At 42.0% G+C, this 13,660-nt stretch overlaps 1 protein-coding gene across 1 annotated transcript in view; it reads right to left on the bottom strand.

The window, feature by feature from the left end:
- The window catches only part of insc (INSC spindle orientation adaptor protein), a 45,361-nt gene that overhangs the window by 21,966 nt on the left and 9,735 nt on the right, over window positions 1-13,660 (bottom strand). The window contains exon 2 of the mRNA XM_086028487.1: window positions 2,453-2,544. Within this exon, the coding sequence (XP_085884613.1) occupies window positions 2,453-2,511 (59 nt within the window). The 5' untranslated portion in view covers window positions 2,512-2,544. The remainder of the gene's footprint in view (window positions 1-2,452; window positions 2,545-13,660) is intronic.

Here is a 13,660-nt window from a genome sequence, read left to right as displayed (position 1 = left end):
TCGACCAAAAGGAAAGGCTCCGTGGACTGTTTGCTTCCATATCGCCATAACAGAATCCACTGTATCCAGAAACAGATTCATTTACTGCGTCTCGGTGCCATATTATACTCTGCAGCATATTGCAGCTGCATAGCTGCGTCAACAGTCTCAAAAGATTCTCCAGCTGCATTCACTGTGGGACACCCGGGCAGTGTCTCTGCTTGTGTGTGAGACATATGAACCATTGAGGATGGTAAAAGCACACGGTACTAATGGTACCTCTGAACGCAGAGTACAAGTGCCGCTCTGATTTTGTCCCACCCTCTGTTCACTTTCACGTGGTAAGTGGATACCATGCCCTCCGACTGGTTCATTTTGGTCCTCGTGGCGAGTCACAACAGACATATGACTGCCAGATGTGGTAGGCCGACCTTTCAAGTGAGGCCAGGAAACTGCATAGCTCATACAGTCAATTTCACCGGCTTTCACGCCTGCTCCGTTGTGAGCGTGATCGTCTCTGTCAAATCTCCTGCTCCTATTTGGACTCTGCACGTCTACTTACAAAAAATGTCTCAATGCGTTGTCTGCGCTCACACAAATAGGTCCATCCCTGGTGGTGATTCAGTAATTCTCTGGCTGATAGTTTATGAAAAGACAGGAACTTTTAAAGCTCACAATGGGCCATGTTTTGGTTTCTCATGTGCACACAGATGTTTTGAGGTCGCAAGTGTATTTGCACATGTGGCTAAGGTCTCCACCCCGGCACAATCCATGTGTGATTCATTTTTTCCATTTTCAATCGACTCTACACACGCAGCAGTTCAGCGTTCAGTGTAAGGTGGCGTGTTAACTTCTGGTGGCACAAAAATGCAGAGTGACAACTTCGGAAATGTGTTAAAAGTCCAAAGTGAGTTAATGCTAATAATAGCGGCATACCACAGTGTCGGCTAGAGGAGCCTCATTTTTGAAAAGTAAACATTTTGATGCCATTTTGACCGCAAGAATTACTTGCACTGAACTACTGAATATCGTCGCTGTCATGTGAAAAACACCTAACTAATTTTCTCATTTTTACGTGACTAGTGTTTCCGCGTTACAGACATCGCATTAACGTGAACAATTTTTTTTTTCCAAAATTGGACATAAGTGTTTTTAACAGGACAGGGACGATATACTGTATCTATTGCACAACTCCAGGTTATCACACATTTAACAGCAGAGATTATTTTTCAGTCAAATGGTGCTCCATTAATTTGAAGCTGTTATACCATTTGAGCTGTCCACTGAAATTTTTCAACGCATTATCGCGCATAAGGTCTGTTGGGCAATCAAAATTTTAAAAATGAAAAGAGATTTGTTCTTTTGAATCCAAAACAACAAAACTCAAAACAATTGCTCTTTCATATTTACATTTTCGTGGCTCAGATCAATAAGACAAAATGAAAAACCAGGCCTGATACACGGAACTCAAATTGAGTTTAATACTTTATTAGTCGGATGATGATGATGTGTGCGTACACAAAAGCTGCCTAGGCACACTGCCCAAAAGTTACATCACCACTTATTGGAATTTGTCAAAGTCCAAGCTGCTCTAAACAATATTATTACCATTCATCCTCTCGCTATGACGCACAACCACACACCTCATCTCTCCTACATTATCTGGGGCTAAAGGGGATCAAAATGGACTGCGTATGGCTGGGCTATTGTTCTTTTAGACTATGGTGCCCATTACTGTTATTGTCAATATGGGGTTTGTTTGTGACGACTGTCTAGTGTTTGTCCGAACACACTGATCGAGCATTTTGAAGAAACATATGCTGGGGGTTCCGGGTTTACGATGGATTACGGTTTACGACAGAGTTCTGTGAATGTGGCTGATGATGTAAAACCATTCTGAGCGTCTGAGTGTGTTCTGTTTGGGAACTAATCGTTACTGTTTGGTGAAAACAGGGCTTTGAATCGCATCAGCTACGTCAGCTACGTAGTGACATACAGGTATAGCCACTGGATTTTTTTCACAATAAAGGCCAGCCTTTACTGTGAAAAAAATGAGTAGCCAACCCCTGGTTGGACTATGGTGGTTCTGATGCATTCACTGCATCATTGCAAAGCATTTCCAATATCTTTGTGTGTACCATGTAGGAACCAATCTTTTCTGTTTGTTGGAGACAGGACTTTGTATTGTATCAGCCACTCTAGTGACAGATATAGCAACTGGATTTTTTTAGAGTACAAAGGTCTGCGGCCAAGCCTTTGTCGGATTTTTGTGTGTAATGAGGCTTCATTTAAGATGGAACTTGATGCATTCATTCCCATTTTGGAACCAATCTTTACTGTATGGTGGATATAGAGCTTCATATTGCATCAGCCACTTTTGTGATCGTCATGGTCACTGGATTTTTTTCACAATAAAGATCCGCTGCCAAGCCCCATTGCGTCTGTGAGGCCTGCCTGTCGCCTTTCTACTTGCCTGCTGGGAGAAGAAGATAGCGAGCTGCTCTGCCTGGAGCTGCACTGCGGCGTCGCCATTCTTTCATCCACCTTCCCGCTTCAGATTATCACCTGGAACACGAAGGAAACATCTTTAATTAGTCTTGCGAGGAACAGGAACGACAAGCTCATCCACTTGAATGTCTCCTTATTGATCCACCACCAAGTGTCCCATTCTTGTCTTGCCTTCCTTTGGCTCCAACCAATTCAATTATGAATGAAACTCTATGTTAGCAGTCGCCGCGAGGCTGCTGTGGTGCGCCAGTGGAATCATATTTCTTATCTTCTAATTTATTGGCTGGCTGCCAGCCAGGACCGCTCTCTCTCTTTCTCTCTCATCACTACTTTAAGCCTTAAGTGCCGCAACTTTATTCCACCCGTTTTTATTGATGAATCCCATTTGGATTAGTCCATTTTCAAGCGGGAGATGCCACGGATGCACTCTGCCCAACCCCCCTTGCCGCCGCCGCCTTCCGGAGAGCCGATCTCTAATCCTTTTTAGTTAATGATATCCTGCAGGGCGGCTACTCATTTTGTGTTTACTGTGGAGTTTAATGACCAACTGATATTTAGCAAGAAGTGACAATGTGCCTCACTCACCCACGACAACACGTTGTAAACATCAGACTTTGTGGGAACTGTTGGGGCCGTTCACTTTTCTGTCTCTATCTCCATCAAAGTCCTTAGAGGAATTCTCGCATGACTTTAGTGTGGAAGAAAAAAAACACCTTTTGGATGAGCAATATTGAGACTAGTCGAACAGGTTCTTTTGAAGCATAACATCAGCAAAACATAAGATACAAAAAGCAAGATAATTCACAAAAGGAAGTGTTCACAAGGCAACTTACAAAAAGCAGGGTTGAACAATAGCTTATGAAGTGTAACATATGAGAGTTAATTTACATCTCAGGGGGCGGCCATTTGACATCACAGTTGCTCAGGGCTCAGATATCGACCGATTATGGCTCAACTTCAGAAAACAGGTGAGCTGCGATTGGTCGTTACCTGGGCCCTGAGCAACTGTGATGTCATTTTCAGCCGACGGAAGTGACAAAATGGCAGCCCCCTGAGATGGCTAAAAATGGGTGGATTATGCTGCTCAAATAATATTCACAAACACTATATTAATCAGAATGCCTTGTTTCAACTAGTGGGCCTGCAGAGAACAAATTCTTCAAATGTTTGGGTTGACGTTTAACTCTGCAAAGTAACTGATAGGACGCAGCACACTGATGACATGAACTGCTTTAAAAATTTAACGGTCAGTGTTTATGATGTATCCAATATTATATATATGTATCTAATTGTATTGTCTTTCTTCTTATTTTAATGTATCTTATCATTATTGTTTTTTGTTTTTGGTGAGCCAAAGACAAATTTCAAATTCCCACATAATGATTTATTCTAGTCTATTGTATTCTATCCCCAGATCCACCTATTCTCTTATCCGAAGTTAGGTCACGGGGCAGCTGCTTTGACGGGGAAGCCCATACTTCCCTCGCCCCAGCCACTTTGTCCATCCCAAGGCATTTCCAGGCCAGCTGGAAGACACAGTCTATCCAGCCTGTCCAGGGTCATCCCTGTGGCCTCCTGCAAGTGGGACGTTCTCAGAACACCTCACCAAAATGCATATTATTACATATGAAAGGAAAAGTACAGAGGATATGGAATATAGCATACAGAACAGAACTTCTGAATTATACCAGGTTGTCCAAAGTCAGAAACAAAACTGGTAAGTTATCACCTCTATAAAAGTGAATCCAAAAAGAGCATTTTGTAGCTTCCGGAAAAAAACTGTAGTCCATCAGAAATAAAAGCTGATCACCAAAGTGGGTTACATGAGCTCAGTGCTAAATACAGCCTTTTTATGTGTGTTGGGAAAATGCACCATAAGAATCCTTGATCAGTCACCATATCCCAAGGTGCAAAGATACAAATTTACAATGGACAGTTGAACCCATCTGCTGATTGTTAGGCAGGTGTGCTGAACCTAATGTGCAGATTAATTTGATTGTCCCACCAAGGATCACAGCCACAAAGAGACATGCAGCAGCAGATTCTATTTCAAGATCGTGTGAGGATGACCACAGAAGCGAAGACCGAGACCAATCATGCAGTTTCATGGCATTTTTAGTGTCACTAAATGACACTAAAAGAAGAACTGAAATATCCTCAGCAAGCAGGTGCCACTCATTTAGCCTCAGGTGCTACGATGCCAATAATTCAGTGACTTTGAGGGCCATGTTTCCGAGCCCAGCAGCCCAAAGCACAGCCTAAATGTGCGCAAGGGTGGAGTTTTCCTTCTTTTGGCATTTTAATAGATGGGCACAATTTGAAAGGGGCGTTTGCGCCATTGTGGGAGTGAACACATCAGACTTGCTTCCCGGCCAATGGAAGGGTTTCCCCGCATTCCCTTTATATTCAGTGTAGGAGAGATGCACACATGGCGGAAACAGAAACAGAATCACTGGAGACCATGCCAGAGATCGACGCATGCAAAGTAAATAAGGAACTGCAAGAAAATCTAACCTTCCGGATTATGTCAAGTCGCCCAGGGCGATCACAGATCCCCACTGTGAAGTGGGCACTTCCTTCCAACCCGATCATTAATGTCCGTGTTATAATAATAACAAAAATAATAATGCTTCAATAAATTGATTTGTAGAATGATTCAGAGGGATGCATGCTGTTGTCATATTCATGAATGAAATACGATGATCCACCACATCCAACACACAATGCAGAATCTGTATGCTGAGGTGCTGACCTCGATTAAAATTCACCGAATTAGCATTAAACCACATGTGCCACAACTTAGACCTGCTCCGAAGTGGTCTAAAGTCTTGTCTGCTTTCAGTCATGAAATTGTGAGATTTGCCGGCGGCGTGTAAAAGAAAATGCCCTCAGTCCGCTGGGATGCCCAGTATGGCGCAGCGTTGTCTGCCAAATCCCCAGTCACGGTAAATTAGACTTGCCCCAGCACGAAAATGAAGATGTGCAAGTTTTTATGGCCAAGCGCATGTGTGCTGTCTACAAAAATAGAGCCCATAGTGTTTGTTTGTTTTTGTTTATCCATGTAACCGAAGCTGCAAATGTTACACATCTGTGGATTTTCTTTCAGAGATGAGAGACCTTTGACGACACACCAGCTAATTTCCATACCAGAGTGGATGTTACTTTTCATGTCCGACATTGAAACACGAGCCACCCTTGCCTGCGTGTTTCCCGCTGCCGGTGTGCTACGGTGTCGGCGGTAAGGTGGACCAAACAAAGGACACCTCTGTTTTGGCTTCATGTACCATGGCGGCTAAAGCAACAAGCTCTCTTTGCATGTGTATGAAGAAAATTACATTCCAGAATCTCTGCCGCACTTGTGTGCATTTTTTAACAATGAGTATAAAGGCTTGGTAATTATTAGAGCTGAACAATTAATTGTATTTGCAATATAATTGAGATTTGATAAAACACTATTTCATAATTGCAAAAGCCACGATTTAAATGGTCATTGAGAGACGTGCAGGGGAGGGGGAGGGAGAGACAAGGGAGCATACAGAGATGTCATCGGCCCAATCCCAATATCCACACTACAACCTACGGTCCTCATTGAAGTGTACACGTAGTGGAAGTGCACGTAGTGTTCGAGAGATCAGGTTGGAAGCAAACAAAAATTTCAGAATTGGGTCAGTGACGTCATCGATTTATGTTGCTGCGTCATTGAGCATGGCGGCACAGATTGTTGTTTTGCGGTTTAAAATTGTATTAAAATTTCAGTAAAGTAGTAGTAAAGTAAAACTCGGTTTTCCAGTCGATGAGAGCTATGGCTCCATTATTTGTACTATTTGCAGGACCTGCACGATATGCAGCGCATGCGCAGAAGGTCAGTAGATATCTGACATTATTAAAAAAAACAAAAAACTGTGATGCCAGTTACTCAAAACTGAGTAATATGCTGTATTCCAGAAAACTCAAGTCATCATGAACAGTGTGTTTTATCTTGCTACACTGTTACAAGCGAAGAAAAGGAGGCTATCATGACATGTAGTTTTGCTTCCATCTTTCACCCTCTTGTTTACAATAATCCAACCAAATCGGGTGGGAAAGAAAGCTCCAAAACTAGCATTTAAACTGTGAAGTGAGCTCCCAGTGTCTCATGGTCACAAAATCAAGCAGTCACTGTATAAAAATAAATGCTCAATTGCTTTGAAGTCACTCTGTGGTGAGCTTGAACGACTCTTTGCAGACTCTGTGACAAACCACTGACATGAAGATTTAAAACAAATCACAGCGTTGGCTGAAATGAGGCATCCGCCTCGGCCCCAAAAGAAGAACAGGGTGGAGGCCATTTTTAATATTAACGTTCATTCAGACCGGGTCAGGCTTTGCTTAGTGCTGCTTTCATGGCCTTTTGTGCTCAAACAAATTGCACAGCTGCAAACACTATATATAAATAACGATGAAATATATTGTATTGCATTTTTTAAATCATGGAGAGCTCTTTTGCATGTACTGTTTACAATTCACTTGGTCCTTTATCTCCAGTGTCTGTAAATACTCTGCATTCCACTGATTACATTGACATGGAGCTCCCTATGGTAAATGTCATGGACCCCTTTTACACTGCCAGTAAAAGTTGATATTTGGATCTGGTCACTATTGTGTATAAACAGCACCAAGTAAGTATTCATACACATGCAATATAATGTAAAAAAACTGTGTGTGTGTGTACATATATATATATATATATATATATTAGGGCTATATATATATATATATATATATATATATATATATATATATATATTAGGGCTGCTCGATTTTGAAAAAATATTAATCACAAGTGCCCAGCTCTGGTTATTCTAAAATAAAAAAGGAGCAAATGTACAAATTCAATTATGATTTCCTTGTGCAAACAAACAGTGCATTGGTTATAAATGCATATTAATAATCGACTTTTTCGATTATGCCAATTTTGTAATCGTGGAGTGTAATAATCATAATTGTAATTGAATTTCAATTAATTGCACAGCCCTAATATATATTTCCCGCTGTACACTTTCACCCCGAGTATATACGGGTACCTGGATTTCCCACTAATCACCAAGTTTAGCTCTCATATCACTTTGAGCGACGTGGCAACATAAATCTTGCCATTAACAACATGCCCCGCAGCCTCCTGCAACATAATGATAGAAAATCAGCAGCAAGCAGCTGATACGTCTCACCCCGGCGTGACAAGGGAAGCCTCTAAACGAGGAGGGTACTGTCAAGTAAGCATGGGTGATGCTCTTTTCTGTGTTGTTTTACTAGACAAATGTGTTAAGGAAGATGGGGGAGTGACAGGATGGAACGTGGGAGGTACTTTACGGGCAAAACAACACAGAATAGTACAAATAAGTCAATTTTTTCCTTGTAGGAAAATTATTTTTTTCTAATTTTGAACATGTGAAGCTTGAGCTGTGGATATCTTTATCACATTTAATATTGTTTTCTGCATTACAGTGCGGTTAGCATTGCAGCTAGCATGTTAGCATTTAATCAATTCTCGTTTGCAGAGATGGGCATTCCATCCCAGGGAAGGAATGATGTCCGTTTTGGGGACGGACAGAGAATGAGAAGTTTTTTAAAAAGGACGGACTGAGCAAGGAGAGAAGTGGGTTTTCGTCCATCCCTGTTATCGTCCCTAACTGGGTCAAGTACTGACTGACGTGTTGTGTGCTCTTAACATTGCAGCTAGCATGTTAGTGTTTAATCAATTCTCATTTGCAGAGATGGGCATTCCCATGGAAGGAATGACGACCGTTTTGGGGACGGACGGAGGATGAGAAGTTTTTTAAAAAGGACAGTAGGACTGATGGAATGTAAGGACGGAAGTGCTTAAAAAGGACGAGGACAGAGTCGATTGACTTATTATTTTTTGATTATGATTGTTTTTATGAATGAGGACGGAGGGACGATAACGAAAGGACGCCAAGGTCGCGGACAGAGGACAGACCAGCAAAATAGGGTAAAGTGCCCATCTCTGCTTATTAGTAATAGTATCTAAGACAGGGTAAGATGTGAAGTCCTTGTCTATTTGCTTTAGTGCTTTCTCTACTGTTGGACCACAGTCATTCATGGCATCAAGAAAGACCTCAGTGTACCTGACATGAGCTTAGTTCAAAGGGTTAAATTGTGCATTTCACTTTTATTTGGCCATTTTTGTGACACATACTCCGAAAGAAGATGGAGCAGAAAAAAATAAAATGCACAGGAAGTTATGGCAGTTGTTATCAAACTTAACGGACATTTGTTGTGTTTATGAATATTACAAACATGTACTTGAAACTCAGACCTGGGCACCTCAGTAAATGTTGCCCGTCCGTCATTCGCCAGCGGCCCGGGCCACCCGCCCGCCGTCAGCCCGTCATTAATTCAAGCTGACCCAGTCCGTCAGTCTGTCACTGCCTCGTTGACAGGAGTCCATCAGTGATAGACTGATGGACCTTCCATCAGTAATCTTACATGGGAAGGCATTATTTAATATGGGTAACACAAATTGGGCAGCACAGTATACTGCCACTTAGCATTTCCATTTCACAGTTCTGAGGTTTTGGGCTCAAATCTGTGTGCATGCTCTCACTGTGCCTGTGTGTGTTTTCTCCGGATACTCAGACTTCTTTCCATATTTCAAAAACATTGATGTCAGCTTCACTAAAGACTTAATTGCTTATAGGTGAGTGTTTGGATGCTTGTTTGTCGATATGTGCCCCCTGGTTGAGCGGCAACCAATTCAGGGTACCTTGCGATTCACGCTGAGTGTCAGCCGGCATATGCACCAGCTCACCCTGACCCTAACGATGAAAAGCATGATAAAGTGAATGGGCGGGTAAAAAGTAAGCAAATTGTATCTGTATGGAATGGTAACATTTCATATGCAAAGACACAGTACATGCACTATATTCAGACAGAGGTGACTCAACCGGAAATGTATTTTTTTTTGCCATGGAAGTGCCTCTATCCTCCTAAATAGACGACATGAACAATGTCCCCCCATCTCCCCCTTCCCCCAAACGTGACATCAGATTGTACAGAAGCTATTCTCAGCACTGCATGGTCTGCTTTTGGTCTTGTTTTGTTTCTGTCTAATACACTTTTATTGGTCTCTGAGACGAGAACCTTTTCACGTGCAAGCTGCAGACACAACGAAACACATGGCCTTGTAAGGCCTCACCAGTCTCACTGCATTCTTTCCCCTGGCATCATTTTAATGATAATATGGAGGGAAAAAAATGACAATAACGGATAAATGTAACCACGCAGAAGTAACAAAACCATAAATGGCAAACGTAAACATGACCGCACGCAACATTGAGGAGCAATCATGTGTCACAGTCAGATGGAACCCTCATCATCCAAAAGATACTAAAGATACTTTATCCAGATGATTTGTGGTTGACTGGAAGGAACTAAAAGTCCCCTTAATACAGTATAAGAACTTGAAACACAACATTGTGGAATGATCAAGTCAGAATATACTGGAACACTAATCATTATTAAAGAAGCCTTTCCATAATATACTTTGTAAGATTTTATAAATAAATGTGAATGATAAATGTGGATGCGGACACACACAACATTGTGGTGTGACCACACATCATTGTCTGCTGGAACACTCATCATTGTTAAATAGTCCCTCTCCACATAGTTTAAGATTCGAGGCAGATTGGGAGAAACGAATAAATCACAGGAATACAAGCAAGGACACACACGACTTTGTGGTGCAACCCCATCAATTCGTCGGAATGCTAATTGTCATTAAAGTCGCCATCTCCACATAAAATTATATCATGTTTGACGTTTCACATGATATTCTTTTAGAACAAAATTTACAATGTGAAAAAATGCAACATACTAACATTTATCTGAGACACTACAAGTAAATGCTGATGTTTAGGGTTAGCTACCAAGCTCCCAACAGAGTTCAAACTGGCTTATTTTGTATTTCCTGAATAGAAAGGGGGTATCAATGTAAGTGAGGCGTTTATCCGCAGTGATGAAATGGGGCACAAGCTACTAGAACTAAAGTACTGCAATACGAACATGGATGCATTGAGGATCGAGTGACTGCATCAGTTACTTTACTGGAGCACCATTCGTGTTCATTGTTAAAGGTGCATAAAGTAAAATCAGGGAACTCGTTTTCACTAAGACTGCGGGCTGTAATTTATAGACAAATGTGTGTGCTTCGAGAGTGCTGCTCTTTTGTTTTCGCAACAGAGTTCAAATGGGCTCAAGACTTTAAGTGCCATAATGTCCGTGTGTGAAAAAGGAGGTCTCTGTCGTGACTGCCACTGTTTGAGGAAATATAAATATCATCCATTCATTCATTTTTAAATTCCTGCTGTCCTTTTTAGGGTGGCAGGTGAGCTGGCGCCTGTCCAAGCAGACTTGGGGCAAGAGTCTGAGTACACCTTAGAAAGGTTACCAGCCAATCGCAAGACACAAATAGACAAACAAGCATTCACACTCACATGCACACCGATGGACAAGTTTGTCTTCAATGAACCTAAAGTGCATGTTTTTGAAATATGGGAGTAAGCCGGAGAACACGCCAACTCCACACAGGAAGTTCATAGCAGAGAGTGAAACGGTGTACTTAATGTTAATGCCAGTAACACGCATTAGCAAGCATGCCTGCTAGGGTCTTTTTCACTGCTTCACAAGCAATCATCCTAATAAAAACAAAGCAGTACCATACCTCCTGAGTTATGACCAGTGAAATATCCAAATGCATTTTAGCTGCTCCGCTAACAAAATATTGAAAGACACTCAGAAAGAAAGAACGGATAGGCGGCTAAGACTCTCTAGTTGGACTGAGAGGCTTCTGGGAACTGGATCGGGTGCAGGGAAGGGGATCACTGTGGGTACATGACACCGGAGAAGCGACTGCCAGTGAGCCATCGGGAGCTGCTTAATAATGAATGAGGCCTGCAGAGGCGGCAGTACAAATGCCTATTAGAGGGGAGTCATCCGGACAAAATTGGACGCAGGCTCACGGCCCTGCCACCTAAATGCAGCAGTCGTAATCAGCCATAGCAAGTGGTCACACATGTTGCTGACAGCCCTTGTCATCGGCCCGCGGCACTTTACACACAGCAGGCCGCAAACGTGTTTACTCTCACACAGTTTTATCGTAAAAATATCTCGAGCGCAACGCCCACACCAGCAGTAGACCAAAAAAAAAAAAAAAAAATCAGTCTCCTTCAGTTTTGTGTGTTTCCATTGTCAAAAGTGCGAAGGGCACCAGAAAAATAAATCCGTGCCACTTTTTGGCACCATTTCTAAGCATACCAAGCGCAGTGGTACACACAACGCATCGTTTACTAGGGGCGTATGATATTTGACCAAGTTCCACACAGACTATATTAAGCAAGGGACAGGAAGTGAAACTACCTTGTGCCTTATCCAGACGTAAAGAAACACAGTGTTGCTTATCCTCTGGCTAGCAGTTGTTGTGGCAAGCAACATGCTTTTGGCAGTGTGTCAAACTTTATGCTGAACGTAAAAGGAAATAATTAATCTCTTTAAGTGTCATCTTCAATACCGCTGGCGCTTATCTTGTAAAGGGTCGCAGGGAGGTGCGGGAGCCTATCCCAGCTAAACGACTTTGGGCAAAAGGCGGACTACACCCTGAACTGGTCACCAGCCAGGCGCATGGGACACACAGAAACCGTCACTGAGCAGGAACCAATCCCACCTCAGGCAAGTGTACCAGTACGCCATCAGTGACCCTAATCTTTTTGTTTGTTTGTTTTATTTATTTAATTTTATTGCATTCATGAATTGAGAATTACTGGTCTGTTTTCTAGGTTTCATTTCAAAACGTAGTAAGTCTGTTCCCGTTTCCAATCTCAGAATGCATTTTGTTCGCTATTGTACCAAATTTGAAACAACCCGTGACTGTCAAACCAAAGTGCTTACCGAACTGCGATTTCTTAGTGTACAGTTGATCTGGTTCAATTCAACCCTCCCCAATTCTGTGGAAAACAAGAGTTAAACGTGGCAAAACGCTAAGAGTAGACTCTGTGTTTCTCCGATGAAACATCTGTTGAGAAACCTCAACACTGAGGTTAGAGGAGATATAAACATATATGTGATGCATTTTGGGTTGAAATGACTGGATGTTTGTCAAAACCAAAAAGATTACCTCAGCTTTTGCTGAGCAACCAATGATCTAAAAACAGCAGCAGCGCATTAGACACACCTCACACAGTTGCCATTTAGACCTCCAGCTAAGCTTCTTTGCAGCAGTTTCACGCTTTTTTTATTGCCTGGATTCAGGCATTGACGGCCACTCCAAAGTCAGAGCATTCTTGTAAATATGAGATAAATGTAACATAAGAAAGCTAGCCTAGTTGTTAAAGATTGAGCCACCCTCTTTACCAGAACCAGAACTTTGTGGTTGCACTTGCAAAAACAGCAATTTGACACTTGACACAGCCAACCAAAATACCTTCCAGCCTCCCTCATTTTTGGGGGGGACAATAGAGGCTTTGTTGCGACTTTAGCAGATTCTCGTTCAACTACGAGCCATGCTGATTTTCAACCACGTCAGGCATGAGATGATAGCAGTAGCTGAAGTCAAACATCTAATCGGTACTGTCTCCTTCCTCGATTTCTTTTGATGTTGAATGTTTGAATCCAAGACGGTTACATCTTGTTATTGTCACCGCTCTAACAGCCACAATTGACTTTCTTTCAAAGATAGCTGTGCTCAGGTGTCAAATTTGTACATCATCTTTGTGAACTAACAACCAGCCACTGACAAAAAGACAATCTTCTTTTGACTCTCAAGGATAGGGACTTTGTTAAAGCAAGATACTGCATCTCGTGGTTTTGTATGTTTTGATCCAAGACACTGGTTGAGTTTATGGTCGAAGTGTAGATCCTTAGATACATGGTGATAATTTGAGGTCAAACATGAGATTTTGTTCATGGTTCTTGTCAACTCTCAAACTGTCACTCACAAGCCAATCAGTCTTCACACTTAGAAGGATATATTATGGCTTTGCCAAAGCAAATAAGATATCTGTTTGTTTTAGATGTGTTAAGCAGAGATAATTGATACTTGAGGATTTGTGGTTAGACATCAGATTTGTACCCAGTCACCTCTGTACCAGTCACAATTGTTCTTGTTTTTTTTCCCTAA

Source organism: Filicampus tigris, chromosome 4, assembly GCF_054856515.1.
Source record: "Filicampus tigris isolate MCC_2025a chromosome 4, RoL_Ftig_1.0, whole genome shotgun sequence".
Lineage (NCBI taxonomy): Eukaryota > Metazoa > Chordata > Actinopteri > Syngnathiformes > Syngnathidae > Filicampus > Filicampus tigris.
Note: the sequence above shows the minus strand (reverse complement) of the source record. Positions and strands in the feature narration are given on the sequence as shown.